The sequence below is a fragment of the Lepisosteus oculatus genome, chromosome 26, assembly GCF_040954835.1.
Source record: "Lepisosteus oculatus isolate fLepOcu1 chromosome 26, fLepOcu1.hap2, whole genome shotgun sequence".
NCBI lineage: Eukaryota > Metazoa > Chordata > Actinopteri > Semionotiformes > Lepisosteidae > Lepisosteus > Lepisosteus oculatus.
This window is the reverse complement of record NC_090721.1, coordinates 5558607-5575773: the sequence shown is the minus strand read 5'-3', so window position 1 is coordinate 5575773 and position 17167 is coordinate 5558607. Positions and strand designations below refer to the sequence as shown.

The 17167-nt window shown below is 36.5% G+C and overlaps 1 protein-coding gene across 4 annotated transcripts in view; it reads left to right on the top strand.

The window, feature by feature from the left end:
* Positions 1–15836, top strand: part of LOC102697913 (calcium-binding protein 8) — a 51703-nt gene extending 35867 nt beyond the window's left edge. For all 4 annotated transcript variants that reach the window (XM_015367283.2, XM_006640862.3, XM_069184377.1 and 1 more), the window contains exons 5-6: positions 9023–9179; positions 12045–15836. In XM_015367283.2, the coding sequence (XP_015222769.1) occupies positions 9023–9179; positions 12045–12172 (285 nt within the window). In that variant the 3' untranslated portion in view covers positions 12173–15836. The remainder of the gene's footprint in view (positions 1–9022; positions 9180–12044) is intronic.
* The last annotated feature ends 1331 nt before the right edge of the window (positions 15837–17167 follow it).

Below are 17167 nucleotides of genomic sequence, written 5' to 3'. Positions count from 1 at the left end.
ATTGGGGATTTATTTAAAAGCTAAAACTAGAGTAAAGTGGGGAAAGACTCCAGGCTAGAAAAGTTAAATAAAATCAAAATGTTAATTTTGAAGTTGTTTTCCCTTATGTCTACTGAAACTCATTTAGTCTGCATAGTGATATTCCTTTGCTTTGTTAATCATTTTGCCTGTAAATATTTAGGTTCATATTTAGAATCCAGTAAAATATTATATTAATATTTAATAAAATATTGTTCCTTATTAGAAGCAGGATAAAGCACTGGAGGGTTTTTTGAAGGCTTTGATAACAGAACTGTTTTTTTTTCTGGGGGGCCTTAAAACAAATTTCAAAAGGTTTTCGTGACGGCTTTTGAAGTCACTTTGTATTCAGACGGACAAGTCTTTGATTCAAGGCGCAAAATCGTATTCCAAGCGTGTCCTGTTTGATGAATTAAGGCCATATAATCATTTAAGTCGGGAGACTGCGGCTGACAGCAAAGGAAAGACAGAGTTTATTAAAGAGCAAAATAACATTTTATTGCAGATAATTGTTTTAGTTCATCCAGTGCAGAAAATGGTGCAGAGGTTATTGTAATCACTAGTGTGGTTAGCACTGATTTACCAGTAACATTTTATATGAAAGACTGCAAATTACATTTATAAAGTACTGTATTTATAACCTGCAATAGATTAAAGAGAAATAATTCTTGCTATTGATTAATAATGTTTAATAAAAAAGTATTTTTCTTAGATACATATTTTATTGACAATTTAGTAAATTTACAATGAACAACAAATATGAGTCATTACCTGATTAACAGTGTTATGAGTCCTTTGCAGCCCCTAAACTAAAATGTTTCCTTATATGATTGAAAGGAAAGACAGATGAGTGGATAATAACTGAGAAAATAAAGAGGGCAGCAAAACAGAAGAGAATCTTCCTCTGTCTGCTACCATCCTTCCTGATTAACACATCTGAGCACCTTTAATTTGATATCCCTGTCATCAGAAAACCACACAGACAGCAACCATCTGTCCAGGCAATTTCCTGAGCTCATCTCTCATCTGAATAACATTCCTTTGTTTTCATAGAAACATGATGTGTCACACCCAGGATTCATCACTTCTTAATAGTTTAGATCTCATAGAGCAAACATTAGGAATAGTTGAGATCTCAACAAATGGCCCAGTATTGATGATCAGTGTACATCAGTACTGTATCAGCCATACATCACTGTACTGTTCACTGTACATTGGGTAACATGCAGTACAGCAGATGTCCAGTGCTTTATATATTGTCATCATCCATCATACTTTGGCAGCCTTTGTTTTTTTAATGCTTCTAATTATTTAGCACTTCTTAATTTCTTATTGCTTTATCAATCTTCCACCTAATGATGTGCAAGTGAGCGCCAATGATTAAAATATAAATTATGCTGGTATCCTGACGTATTTATGAGGATCAACAGGCCATTTAGAGATGGGGATCAATACAATTTCTGAACTACAGCTTTGAAATGATATATTTTTTCTGCTTCTGAACACTGATCTTTCTCTGCATTGAGGTTAGATTTTCAAACGATCTGGCAGTTCAAATGGCTTTTATACTGTGAAAATTGTTAAGAGATCTTAAAAAACTGACACCCATCTTCATCTATATTTAAAGTGATGATGCAGTGAACCTATGTAAGAGTGATCTGCATAGAAGCAGAAGCTGAAGCTGCTAATTTTAAAAAAAGTCATATTGAAAATGATAATTATTTGATGGTTGATGGCTGTCATTGTCACCAAGTAATGAGGACAATATGTGGAACTACTGGAGGGAGTAGATAACAGCTTAAGAGTATCTACTGTACAGTATATCACAATTCAGAAACTAGCTTTCTGCAAAGGACTGCAAAGCGTAACAGTATCAGGAGCAATGTAGTGTCTTCTTTTCTTGACTGGCTCCATTATTATGACTACTGCTTGCACCTTACTTATTTTCTTTGTAAAAATAAGTATACAGTATATGGTTTTGTTTTAAAGATTTTATATTTAACATCCAGGACCCAGAGTCAACAAACAGTTAAATATCTCCCTGAAATTGAGGTGAATAATGCTGTCTAAAGACTAGACAAGGTCTTTGCAAAGGCAGAAGAAGACCTACAGTATGTTCTCTCTTAGCTACGTGTATGCACTACTTCACTGTAGCCTTGAAGATTGTGGGCACCAGGTTCTTGGCTGAGCTTAGATACTTAGAAAGGAACAGCTTCGTTTCACCATAGAGCAGTGTAGGACAGGGATTCCGTGCCTTAATCAGAGAGAGAATAAAGCAAAGGAGGATGGAAAAAAAACATAATGACACTTGCCAATTATTATATAGCATAATCAATACTTTATTGTCCTATGAGATGGTACTGTACACTAATGGAATCAGTGTAGCTGGTGGCAGCCTTACATAAATATGGCACCCCATCCGTGTTCCTCTACATTACTGGGCCACCCACCTAGCGCCGTTGTCAAGGGTAGATGGGTAGATGTTCACTGGAGAAGCCAAGATAGATACGAGTTTAACAATCCAGTTAATACAACAGATATTATTCTGTTTGTAGAGTGTGAGCAGATGCTTGATTTTCTGAAAATGAGCACAATGCGTGGTCTGCTTTTGACATCAAAGGGCTGGATTTAAATAGGCAGAATTATGATTTTGGGACAAATAAAATAACAGGACACACACAAGTTCCAAGCTGTTCTGAAGCAATTAGATGACTGAGCAACTGAGCACAGATGCCAGCAGTACATAGAGTTCAAGTCTGTGGCTAAAAAAGAAAGAATAACCCATGAACAATATGGACATTTGATCACAAGGTAATCTGGACAGTGAGCCACTTATTGTCATTGATGGCACTTTCCAAGCATGTAGTACAGCCGGTGAACGTGATTTCAGTTTAATGAGCCAGATCAAGACCAAATTACAGAAATGCTTCAAAGCCAACCACTTGGACCAGCTCGTGAGGATAAAGTCCACTGAAGAAGCAGATGGAGCCATAATCCTGGACAAAGTCGACAAGGACAGATGGGAGAACTGGGGTACATTGCTGCTTAATATGCCAGCAATTATTAATGCTTTAAAATCTTTTGTGATTTTGTGAAATATAAGTCATCTTGTATACTCTAAATTTTTGCTTGCATTCAAAGGTTACTCCTTGGTTATATAAGAGTATAACAGTGAGCCACACCGAAACGTTTTGAAGATATTCTGCTTGAAAGACTGAACGTATTTACCCCAAGAGCAAATCTAACTCTAGAATGGATTGGTGCCCAAATGCTTTAATACATGAATCAAGAAGAGCCTGAGGAATAAGAAAGTAAAAAGATGATTTAAAAAAAAATTAAAAATTAAAAAACATCTGTTTTCTCTGCTCTAAAACAAGGGGTAAATTAAACTAAAATGGAAAACGTCAGAGATGCTTACATTAATAAGTGAACCACAGCCGAAAAGTTATTTAAAAGCCTTTGTTAAGAAAAAGAATCTTTGTTCATCCATATTAGAAGTGGCATGTCCCAAGAGAGTAGAACCCCAGGCAGGATTATGCCTATTGGAATTGTAACACACAGGGAAACTCTATAGGGATGAGCACAGGAGAAGCATTTCATTCTTGCTTGAACAGAAAAATGGAAAAACATGCAAAACATTTGTTATATCCTGGAACATTTTCAGCTTTTGTTTTTTTTTTAAATTCCTGATCCATAATAGACTGTTGAGCTGAAAATCAAAGTCTCATAAAAAGGTTAATAATAAATAACAGTTTGGCTGAATGGTGCTGTGTGTTTTTACTAACGGGTGTCGTTAGAAAAATAAACTCTGTTGTCTGGCAGGGACTGTTACTTCCATTTAATCCGTGTTCTGGTTGGTTACCCTTTATAATAATAAATTTCAAATGTAGCTGTTTTTCAGTAGACTTTGGAAATGAGAATCAATGTATCCCTCTAGACATTAAATCTCATCAATGCAGCTTTAAAAAGTGTTCTTTTCCTCATGTGCTCTGCAGAGCTGCGCTCCACATCCTCTTGTCTCATCAGTACAGAACTGAAGAGTCAGTGGTTGTCGTAGAGGAAATAAAGCAGGCTTCTTAACAATATTAATTTACCCTGTTGTGTGCTAAATATGAAGGTTTGAGAATATTTTGCCCACAGAGTCTCCCAGGCAGTGCCTTGGTAAGGGAATCTAGAAAAGTAACTGGCTGTTGTCCATTGTGTGTCTTAGGGCTCTGTGCCATTTAAAGCTGTTTTTCTCCTAAGCCATTTTTTATTCAATTCAAGGTGCTTTATTGGCATGACCAAGGAGTAAAATCAGTGTTGCCAATGCAAAACAAATACATTGCTTTTCGGTATTGGCCTATTGACAACTTCAGCTGGGAGGAGGGTGGGTGTCCTTCGTGTTGCTGGTACTGTTTTTGTCTGATTATTAGGCATCAGTATAGGGTGAGATAAGGACATTCTGTGACTTTCAGGCTTCCATGCTCGGGCACATCCAATTGATGTGGTAATAATTACTGTTAAGTGGATTAATGCGTGAACCAAGCTAGATCTGTCAATAATTTCATTCCTCTTTAAAGATCAGGAGGGAAGGGAGTCCTGTGTACAATCCCATGCTTTTTAACAGGTGACCTATTACGGAAATCTAAAACATACTAATACATTGATAATCAGTGAAATGCATTAAGCTTTTCTTTCATTTATACTGTAGCTGCATTTTTTCATCATTGATCCATTTCTCTGTGCTTCATGGTTAGTCATGCAGGATATATTTTACAACACGTAAAGTAGTTTTCATGCTCAGACAAGCAGCATGTGCAAATAAATAAAGGCATTATCTGACAGACTTTTCGATAGTGTGCTCTGTGTTCCAGAGCTTGGTAGGAAGAGGGAAAATGGGCAAATAGGTATTTGTCCAATCATATAATGTATTTGAATACTGTACATACTGTATGCTAACTGTACCCCTGCTCTGTTGTTCTGTTTGGGTTTTTCTTTGGCCTCATAATAAACCAAAAATCTTAGGCATTTCTTTAAAAAATAAAAATAAATTACTGTGCATACAAAATTCATGATTTAGCATGCAGCACTTTGTCCAGGGCTTGAACCACAATATAATTAGTTTGCTATTTATTTTTTTGTTGAGATTAAATAGAACAGAGACAACCAGAAAGCTGATGAAATTGATTAGGATTAGTGCCAAAATGCGCAAAATTGGGTGTTCAGAGCACAACCCCCCCACCCCCGAAACATCTGGATTAGTTGGGGATATTTTATAGAAATACTTGAATAATATATTGGAATGCTTAGATGCTTAGATTTTGGAATCTGAGTCATGAATAATCATAAACTAAGAAGTAAAGGAATAATATACAGTGTATGTATTGTTGAATTTGAATTGAGGGTACCGAATGAGTGATTAAGGAACTAAGATCATCCTTTCCCTAACCTGACTGAATTCATGGTGGAGATCTGCCGATGTATGTATCTCCATTGCTCTGGAATTTATTACATTCTCTTTCCCCACAACTCTTGTTTCCAACCCAAGATACAGCATTTTTTATCTGTGCCTTAGAAGTAGCAGACTACTGACAGCTGCAGATTAGTATGCTGCCAGTGAGATCTAACTCAAGTTATTTTCTGGGGCATTTAAAACATTTCTCAAGCTGTCTACAAAGACAAAACACAAGATCTAGAGCCGCTGTCTGCAGCAACATGCATTGCTTCACCTGTTGTTTGTAGTGAACATACTGAAATGCAAATCAAAAGCACGATCCTGCGCACAACATCGGCTTCATAATATTCTCCTTTTATTGTGTATATCTACAAAAGAAACATTATTAGTTTAGGTATGATAAGACCAAAATAAGTGTAGATTGTAATATTTTCTTGATGGAAAATAATATGTGGTCAACCTGTTCAGGCTATTAGTGTGTAAGTTTGTCTCAGTAACTGGATTCACTTGTGAAAAAAACAAAGCATTTCACTGCTTTTGGCCTATGTATCCTGCAGTGCACAAAAGGCTTGTCAGGGCTGGTAGCCATGGTAAAGTGTCTGAATTGGTGCACATTGTGGGTTCTGCATCTACTTCAAGGCTCATAGATAACCACTGCATAGAAAACTCTTCCTCAGCAAGTAAAGCTTGACCATGAAACTTGCCTTTCTTTTCACTCTCGTGAATTAGCGTGTCTGTAGAGCATGCACAGTTCACAAACGTGTTCGCTTTGATCTTTACTCACCCTTGAAGGTCACTTTAACTGCAATGACAACTGAAATAAAAGCGTTATTCCACTATCCGCGGTCTGTGTGATACTGTATAAAATGAATTGAGTTTTCTTTTTACACTTTCTTCTCATTCATCGGTTTCCAATAAACTAATCCCAGCCAGTGTCAAAGCTTCATTGGTTGAAGGAACATATATACTGTATGATCATAAAGTGTGGACTTCATCATCTAAATGTAAACATAAACGTATTTATAGGTACCGAGTCCTGGGGGAAATAGGTGTAAATGTTTTTTCCTGATACTTAATCTTTGCCAACAATATTAAAGAATAAATGCTTGAGGCAGGTACGTAAAACGACAGCTGTAAAAAGAATGTCATGTATGTAGAATATATTGGTTTATATTTAGAGTGTGTTCGATCTCTGAATGGTATGTACAGTAATACCCCCCCTCTCTGATTATCAATTTCGATTTTGAGGTGCATTAAATAATTTGTGTAATGCTAAGACTAGTCACATGCCCTTTATGTATCTATTATGAGAATTTGAATAATCTGACCTCTAAAATGGGAAATAGTAGCTTCTGTTCTCAGTGCAACAGCTGCACACTTTATGTCAGCCTAAAAGCACAGTGTGCACACAGTATGCTAGCCTCCAACCTTAAGTCACCCCAGGTGACTTAACTGTAAGGTATGCGTTGCTGAGAGACTATGCTTGGGTGCTCCCAGTGGGGTAAAGATTTGTCTAAGTACGATCACAGTTGCTAGGGGATACACTTCTTTGTGATATCTGAGCTCTGTCTGTTCTGGGTGCAATGGCAAAAGATAAGCAATGGGCTAGATATCATGTTTACTTTCTTACAGGTTTCTCTTTTTTCCTCACAAGTTTGTCACAAAACGGGAGAGATGATTTTAACAATAATTCCAAATGGTGGTGTTAAAAAGTCAGCGTATGTCTTATTGGATATGGAATGGCTGTACTATACTTTCCAAGTGCTTCAAGGAACTTATAGAACTTATAGACAATATGACATTTGTTTTAATATTAGTGATTTAGTGACTCAGGGCTGGAATTACAGGGCATAAAAATACAACCTTGCTGACTTTAATGGCTTCTATTAATTATGATTACATCTTTATATCTACCTGCTCTTTGTTATTTATTAACTATGCCAAAAGTGAGATACCAAGGTGGATGGTCATATTTTTTAAATACATTTACTTGCTTTAAATAATTGGAAAGGAAATGTTAGAACTTGCATAAATGTAGTCGACTATAATGACCAAATAAGTTTAATTCTGAATATTTTAATATCTGTGACTAACCCTCCATACCCTATTGTTAGATTTTATTGCATAAGAAGGTTATTTGAACAAGGTTTTTAAACCTAGGAATGACAGTAAGTATCATTTCTTGTCATAAACCTTCCTCATGGGATGTGTGTTTATATCTAATTTTCCTGGTATAATCTGGTGCATTTCCAGCCACAACCTTTCCCATTTCAAATGTGCTGACATCTCCACTAACTACATATGACATGTTTGTGCCATCACTTAAATGTTTTCATTATGATAAACTCGTAGGAGATTAAGACATGAATATACTGTATATGCACTGTAATACTTTTTAACCTTCAGTTGTTTTCTTTAGAATGAAGGACAGGAGAGGAAAATAGTCACGCATTATTGATCCCTAGAATTATTTTAAAAAGAAGGCTGCCAAACAGCTCTATGATCCTTTACGTACGAGGATTTTGTGGCACAGAACAAAATGCACCAGTGTATATTAAATATTCGACTTATTCATTTGTCATAGGGATAAGAAGATCAGCTTTGGGAATCCTTAACAGAACCCATATCACTGTTGTTTTCATTAACCTTCGTGTAAGCAGAGATGCACCTTTCAGGGGAAGCCTATTGGCACTGAATCCCCGAATTCAGAACATAATTCCATGAGGGAAATGGCAAAGCATAAAAATGAGCACTTTGTAATTTTATTGTAAGGCCATAAAAGAAAGACGCTTGCAGTAACTCCTCTTCTGTGTTGGAGAGGGGCTTTGTGCTTGAGACACTGTTTCTTTTCTCTAAAATGTAATCCCTTTTAGTAGGTCTTATAAATCTTAATGCTGGGACTGGCACATCGACAGCTTTTGCTGCTTTTATGTTCTTGGATTTTATCCTCCTAAGCCCGTGTTGGTTTCACGAGATTTCCTTTCCACTGGTTGCCTGAACTTCATTAGGTGGTTTAGCAGTATATTCCTTTTATGCTTCAAGAATGCTTTTATCAGGAGTCTGAAAATTACAATTTGAGTATGGAAAAAGCAGCATTCAGAAATATCGCTAAGTTTGTTGTGTACTGTATGGCACTTCTTTCTTTAGATTCACTGTTTAGTAAGGATCACTTTGCTTGTGAAGCACATGACTGCACTTAACATGAGATTTAGCAGGTGCAATAGAAGACTCAATTAAACTATGAAGGCCGTTAAAAAGTTACTGATAGAAATTCTGGGGCATTTTTATGACTATGAAACAATGAGAATATCCCCTGGTTATAGGCTGTGTTATAGGTTGATATCACATTGGTGTAAAATTAAAAACGAAATCTGCATTAAGATGGAGCTCATATCTGCTCTATGAAATAATTTATCTGACTGGTTAAAGAAATGCTGTGCACAAAGTGGAGGTTAATTCATCCCAGACAGAACTGAATTGTCACACAGTGCACATTGAGTTGTTTATTGAACTGGAACGGTTGTGCAAAGTCCGCAACATTAATGATGTGATTTATTTTTCATCCAGTTTGACATGCAGCGAATAACACTGGAAGAACTCAAGCACATCTTGTTTCATGCTTTCCGGGATCACCTCACAATGAAAGACATTGAAAACATCATCATCAACGAAGAGGAAAGCCTGAATGAAAACTCTGGAAACTGCCAAACGGAGTTTGAAGGAGGTGAGTGAGGAATCGGCATGGAGATTTTCAACACACGTAGCTCTCTAGCCACTTTATTTAGATCTGTCTTCCCTGTCAGTAAGCATTGAGGTTAGGCTTTCACAATCAGCCTCTGTCAAACAACTGTACTGTACATTGTCTTTCACTGATGATGCCTTTACAGTACTGTATGTAGTGCTAATTAAGCAATGTCATCGGTACAACAAGCGATGAAATAATCGGCAGATTAAAAAGACAAGCAGGGTCCTTTTCTTTTTTTTGCTTTCCTACATTAGCCTTCAAAGCTGTTGAAAAATATTGAAGAAATAGTGATGAATAAATATTGCTAAGTCCCCACAGTCCCCGTGGAATTAGTTGTGTCACTATCTGATAACATATTAGTAATAATTTAAATATTCATATTTTCTAGTAAAGAGCTTTGAGTCCAGCAGATTGTTTGCTAATAGCCACTAGAATGGAAATTAAAACCTATTTTTCAGTATAAATTACATCTACCTTTTCAAAGAGAGAAATAAAATCTTCCCATGTTTATTCAGATCTCCAGCACTCCTGAAACTCACTGATGAATACCCTAATAAGTCATGGTTTCTGGAAGCTCTGGTTATTTATGAGCAGTTGTCTTTACTAATTAGACACTGACTTTGTTAATTTAAGGAGAATTTGGGCAGACAAATGAAATTTCAGTCTAGTGCGCTACATGGTCTTTTAAATTGAAAGTCTGTCTCTACCTGGAGAAAGGCAAATGTATTTCAGTACTGGAGGATCACAGAATTTGCTGGCACTCTGCAATGTGGTACATAGACTGGTAAAATGTTTTACTGGGTTGCATTGCAAAATTGTCCTGCAGGTTAGGTTTGGTTTTGAAGTGATACAGGTATGTCATTTATAACATGCCACATATTTAGCAATACTGTCTAGTCTATTACATTTTCCACTGAATGGAAACTCCACTTCAAAAAATATTTAAATACCTTATTGTTGTCAAAACTGGCACATAAATAAGTTCTGAGCAATAGCCATTCCTGTCGAAATTGCACAAAATCTTGAATTGCATTCTTTTCACAAACCACTCAAACCATCCCTTTACCAACACCATTACAGATCTTCTTTAGAATTGCTCAGGAAAGGGCAGAGCCTAAAATTTCTGCTCTAGCTTTTGTTGACTCTGAAGTGTTTATAAGAATATTCACAATCCTCTAGTATTTTTTTTTTACAAATTTCAAATCCAATATGCTTACTAGTTTGACAGATCCACCCTGTTTCAGGCATGATTATATAAGAACCTAAGAGCAGTTACAGAAAAGAGGAGGCTCATCGGGCTCATCCATACTGTTTGGTAAATGTAGAAATAAAAGCTGAAAAATGTTATATGGAGAAAGAACAGAACTCTCTATTAATCAGAATCTTCCAATTTGTCTGTCTCTACATTTAGAATCTTGTGTTTTGTGGAAGTGATCAAATATATCCGTCACATCAAGGGGATGATCCTGATCTGTATTGTTCATACAGCATATCTGAATGGATTAATTACATTAAATAACTTTGCACCTGTCTGATATTAATAATGATTTGAGGCTCTCATTTCACTCCATATTCTCATGTTTACAGACATTTTGTTTTAAGTATTGGTTTTCATGAGGTGAATTGTTAACATTTATTTATTGGATATTCTGAATGAGTGATTTGTGTTTAATTTGTATTAATTACTTGTATTAGTTATGTTTTACAAATCCAGATTGGAATGTTGTAGTTGAATGTGCTCACCACCTATAACTTGCTTTTGAACTTGCGTTCTACAGCCACTTGAAATTAATTAACGGGATAATATAAAGTGTAACTGTTTTGACGCTTGAGGGTTTTAAATGCCAGTCATGGCTGTTCTTCATTTGCTCAGCACTAATGACACTGGCATACTTCTGCATCAGGGACTTTTTGATGTTTTGGAATACTACATGTAGTTCTGCAGCGTTTTTGAATTAGAGTTCTGCTTTCTCCTTCCTCATCTAATCCCATTGTGCATGTGTCCAGAAATTCATTAATTTGTTCATTTGGGATAAAAACTAATTTGGACATGAAAATGAAACACGCTATAAGTGAATTGGGAAATCTGCAGTTGGTTTGCACTCTTCCCAAGGTTGTGAGTAGCACATTGCTTTCTGATTGAACGAATTCTCTGGAATTCATACTTTTCAGGCTGGTGGTAAACTCCTGTTTATCGTCAGCGTTCTACAAAATGATTCCTTACGCTATTGAAAGTCTTGGTTGCCCTGGAGCAAAAGAGAGCTGCCGAGTTGGATCCTGTTCCAGAGGCTGAGAGAAATGAAAACAATATTGTGGAATGGAGCATGTTTGCAATTCCAATCCTCTTTGTTCCTTGGCTGCCTGAGTCTAATAACTTGGTTTCTGTTTCAGTTTGAACTGCATTTTCCTGGCAGATAAACATCTGAAACACACAAGCTGTAAGCACTGACTTATTTTGTAGAGTAAATAAGGGCACCCATGTCACAGACACCCAGCCTATTATCCATGAATCAGAACGGATATTGTTTTTCCCCTGAGTAAAAGGACTGGATGTACAGTAGTTCAACTGGAAATTGCTGAAATGTGTGAATCCTTAGTAAGAGAGGGAAACAAATTGTTCGCTCTACGTTTATTAGAGATTTGAGAAATGTCTTTTAAAGATGCAGAAAGTTAAAAAAAAAAACAGTGCTTTAAAATTCGTAGTGTATTTTTGCTTCACACCCAGTAATACATTTAAAGGTCAAACCCACACGCAGAAACACCTTTGAATTGCATTATTCTCTGCCCGCTCAAATGACCTTGTCCTTCTTGTGATCGTGACTGTCTCCTTTCCATTTTTTTCAGTCCATTCAAAAAAGAAGAACAGACAGACGTGCGTCCGGAAGAGCCTTATTTGCGCCTTTGCCATGGCATTCATCATCAGTGTTATGCTCATCGCTGCCAATCAGATGCTAAGGAATGGCATGGAATAGCCACAGCACTGTGAACAGGGCCTAACCATGCATGCGCATGCCAGTGGGTGAATTCATTTCCTTTTAGAAAAAGAAAAACAAAAATCGAACGAATCCGTTTTTAAGAAGAGAGAGGGTTGTTGTTTTTTCCCCCGCAGGTGGGTGACACAGAAAAACATGTCTATTGAGAATGAAGCCGGTAGTGTGACTTGTCTCGAGACTCAACTACATCTTTCTGGCAGGGACATAAAAGGGCTGTCTATCGCTTTTAGGGTATTTTGTTTCCAAATGCAATAACGTACAGGAGTTCTGAATTATCACTCCACCTGAGCTGTTGTTATTTTAAGTGTTTCAGGCTTCCAGTTTCCGTAAGCATTGATGAAATGTTGTGTACAGTAATCAGCAACTGGTTTGAGATTAGCAAGGGACAGTGCTAAACTATCTCTCCAAGAAAAATGTTTTCATTACTGTTTTTTTAGAATAAGCATTATGGTCCATAGCATTTTTTGAGGGGGTGTTGTTAGAATGCCTTCATATGTCAGATGTTTGATATCATGACTCTGTATCCATTTTAAAGATTTCTTTTAGCAAAGCTTTTAGTGCTTGCATTTGGGATGAACTGAAGGACTTACCTTCAAGGTTTTTCAGGCTTATTAATGAGACCTTTGGAATATTTAAGATAACATCTGTTTTCTCAGGTTACATTTGCTGGAATTTTATAGACTTTCTTTTGAGCTCAGGTCAAATGGGGGCCATGTTTCATCATTGTTTATGCATGTAATTGAGTGAGACTTGGAGCTAAACACGACACTTTTAATGCTTATGTTTAATGCAAAATTGTGTTTTTGTTTTTGTACAATCACAGCTGCCTCTAGGTCTTTTGTTTCACCCATCCCAGTCTCTTGCTCATAACATCAAAACATCAAAAACAAATCCTCAATTAGCTCAGAAATGTTCAGCTTCATCTTCAAGAGTCTCAGTGTACTTGAGGTGAATGCGAACTCTATCAAAGGCTTGTTTAACACTATGCTGACTGGACAATTTTTACAGTCTGTTTCAGATTCAATTCTGACCTATATTTCTTTATATTCAGCTATATGTCCCCATATGAACTCACAGCCCAATGGCAGGGGCAGAATGCAGTAAATACTAGGGGTTCTGAGAATAGAGGTTTCTTTTGTTTCACTGAGCTCTGCTCCCACCTGCCTGTCTTGTCAATAGTAAAGACAACCTATCCTCCTTTAAAATGGATGAGTGTGCAATATTTCATCTGGAACAGATATTGCAAAGATTACCCAACCAAGCTTTAGATTTAATTTCTGTAAGGGCTGCTTTACCTGTATTGTCAAGACTGGAGGTAAGATATATTTGAGATGGTTTTCTTTTATTTTTCCTTGATGTGTTGTTTCAGTTCTCCATAAGCAAGCAAGGTACTTTATCAACCTTAAATATATTCCTTTTCTGTGCTTTTTGGGAACTATACATATTGGCTTGTTCTGAATGTTTGTTACGTGCATTACCATTAGCGCTTTTGTGACTTGAGTCACAAGAAAAGCTGATTGAAATTCAGCTGCAACCCTGACAACGGGTGGATTTTTGCCCAAAATGACCTGAAAGCAGAGCTTTATTGCTTCTATGAGCATTGATATATATATAGGCAAGTACTGTAGTATATTCCAGTACACTGGCCACTTAAAGAAAATGACCTCAGACGTTTTATTTTATTGGAGAACACAAAGAATCAGAAATGGGAAATGGACATATAGCAAAATGCAGGGATAAAATGAGGGAAAAGAAAAGAAGTGAAATGATACACAAACACAAGGAGAAGAAGTTCTCCTTGGTGCAGTAGTTGTCTTTTCCTAGTGTGTTTTTTTAACCTTGGACACTGAAGCTTTTAACGAGGGTACTTCTGAACTCCTGTATAAACCTTCTTGGTAATGTACAAATTTTAACCACCTTAAGTTTTCTGAGGACTGCTTACATTTAATGCATGCTATTAATAATAAATCTGTATATACCCCTTATTGTATGACCTGTATCCAGTGTTATTTGATGATAATGTGCGTGCATGATGATTTGTGAGCCCTTTAATACGTTCTGCTCCTGAAGATCTCAGTAGTGTATGAGGGAGTTGAGTACTGATGCTGATGGCAGGAACACTCAGAAGAGTAACCTGTCATTAGTCTATCAATCCCTTATACAACCTCTGTGTTAAGCCATACAGCAGAAATGTATTAAACCTGCAAAAGAGTATGTATATATTTTCTAACCCTCCCTCAGAGCAAGCTGTTAAATTTGGAAACAGAAAATCAATTATTTTGTTGGCACCTTTTTTGATATTGCTATTTTTTCTCTCCATTTTTTTTCTATTTCACTGCAAATCGACAACCAGCTACACTGTAACTGGCTAAGTAATGTGCTATTAAGTGCTAGCTTAATGTCATTTATACAATGGTGTCATCTGGTGGCTGTGCCAAAAATTACAGAGAGCTTCTACAGCCAATGTTCTACTGTTTTCAGACACAGAGTGGATACTAAGGAGATGCAAATTCTCTGGGCACAGCCGCAGACATTTGTGTGATACTTTGTACATTATTGCTTTAATGTTTTGCATGTGTTTGATCTATATTTTGCATCCACAATGTTTATTTCTAATCAGTTTGTGTATTCTTTTAGAGCAATTATTTTTTGCTCTTCCACCTTTCACTGAGAAAAAATAACATTTGCCTTCTGTGGCAGGATGGAAGAAATTCACACATGACTTAGGCCACCTATGTTGAGAAAAAATATAAAGATATATAAAGATTTTTAAAGGATTAAGACGCTAATTGTTTGACTTGGTTCATTGCTGCGTTCCTGCTTAAAATGAATATATCCATCTGTGTAGCTCCCAAAGCTTCCCAGAAAATATTTTCTTATTTATCACTAAAGGTCGACAGGATAGTTAGGCTGTTTGAATCCTATTGCTTTCTTGAGAGAAAAGAAAGGTAGAAAGGGGAAGAAAACACATCATTCACTATGGAAAATGAAAGAAATGTGAACAATGAGCTTTTTGTTATGGATTCATATGCATAGGTCTGTTTCCTTTCATTTCTGCTACTCTGCTTTCTCTGAAGTTTGATCACCATTCATAGAACATGAACAGAATACTATTTTACCAAAACTCCTTCGAAATCACTCTTCTCATGAATTTTGGCAAAGACAGTGTTGGAATGGCGCTGGCGCTGTATGGTTTTTGGAACTCTGATGGCAAATGTTATAGTATAGATGGATGCTTTTAGAGTCCAACTGTTTTTCAGATTGGACAAGGAGCTGGTGCTCTTTCATCCTTAAACATTGGCAAAGCGTTTGAAAGCTTCTCTAGGAGTTATCCCTTTATTTCAGTGGGAGGGACAATTGAAATAGAAAACTAAGCAGTCTGACTTAAACTTCAGTAGCATGGTGGTTAAATGACAAACTATTGTATAAAAGTATGTACATAGTCTATATAAATACATATATATATAAATATATATGTAAACTTGGCATGCAGAGTATTATATATGTAGGCAATAGACAAGAAGGTATGATCATTGTTCTAATATGAATAGTAGAGAAAAAAGTAATAAAACAATTGTAAATATTTAAATCTGTACAAAAATAAATGGACAGCATTTATGCAATAAAATGAAAGTTTTTATAATGTGTCAGTGTTTCTTTTTTGCTTGTTTTTCTGCGGAATTCTTTTGCCTAAGTGATTTGTGCATTTGTGTTCTGGCTTTTCAGTGTTGGCACTGAATAGTATGTTGGTCCTGTTGTTTTTTGCTGCTATCCTGGATTGCATTTTGTGTAGGTGAGTGAATTTCTTTTCCATTTTGACTCTCATATTTTGCTCTGGGCACCAAGCATGTGGAAGCCCTGCTAAAATGGGCTTTGGATTTGAGTAAAATGTATCTGGTCTAAAAGGGGTCTTTGTGACAAGGTGGGGAAGTCTTTCGCTTGGCTTTGTTAATGGGATTTTTTCCACGTTGGAAATGTGTTCCAGGTGTCGTACAGGGAACCCCAACACGGGTTCTCAAGGGATGCTGTCCAGGTTTTACAGGTCCCACTCAACCTCCAGCTTCTTAAGAACTGGGAAAGGATACACTTTGTCCAGTTAAGCACGTAATGAGCTCCATTAGGTAAGTAAGGACTCAAGGAGAAGGAAAAACAGAATGCTTTTGGCACTCCAGGATGGGTTGTGTCTGTGTCAATCACAGTTACAAGCTTTTAAAATGGATTTGTGATTGTTTAGCAAACTCACAGCCCCCACCTTATCTTTGCCTTTTTGTAGTCTTTAAAAAATCAATCTAATCTTACACACTTACTCATAGTGGTTTGGGCACATGTTGTTGCCTGTGATCTATACCTGTTAGCTAAGCATAGTCGCTTCCAGAGACCCAACTACTACTGTATTATAGTCACTACACGTGTATATTGTCTGTATGTATGCATAGACATTCATGACAAAGGTATCTGGATGCTGCACATTCTTAAAAGGTTTTTCCAACATTCAGAGAAATTGGCTTTAAGCTGACCAAGCAGCTCAAATGGATACGGTACAGCAAAGTAACCACAATACACTTCAAAGGTATAGAGTTTGAAATGACACGGTGGTATGTCAGGCATCTCTTACCTTAATATAACATCTTCCTTATCCATATCTTTGAAAGTCTTTCATGATAGTTTAGATAATAATAATAATAATAATAATAATAATAATAATAATAAACTTTATTTTATATAGCGCTTTTAAAGGTGGCTTCTCAAAGCGCTTTACAGGATGACAATAACAATAAATAAGAAAACTACAACAATAAATAAGAAAATTTCACAAGACAGGACACAATTATATTTTACAACAATACAACAATAACAATAGAGGAGACCGTGGAAGATGGTATTAAGAAGAGCAGAGGGGTGAAGAATGGAACCAGTTAAGTAAAGGCTTTTCTGAAGAAGAAGGTTTTGAGTCTGGATTTGAAGGAGTTTAGT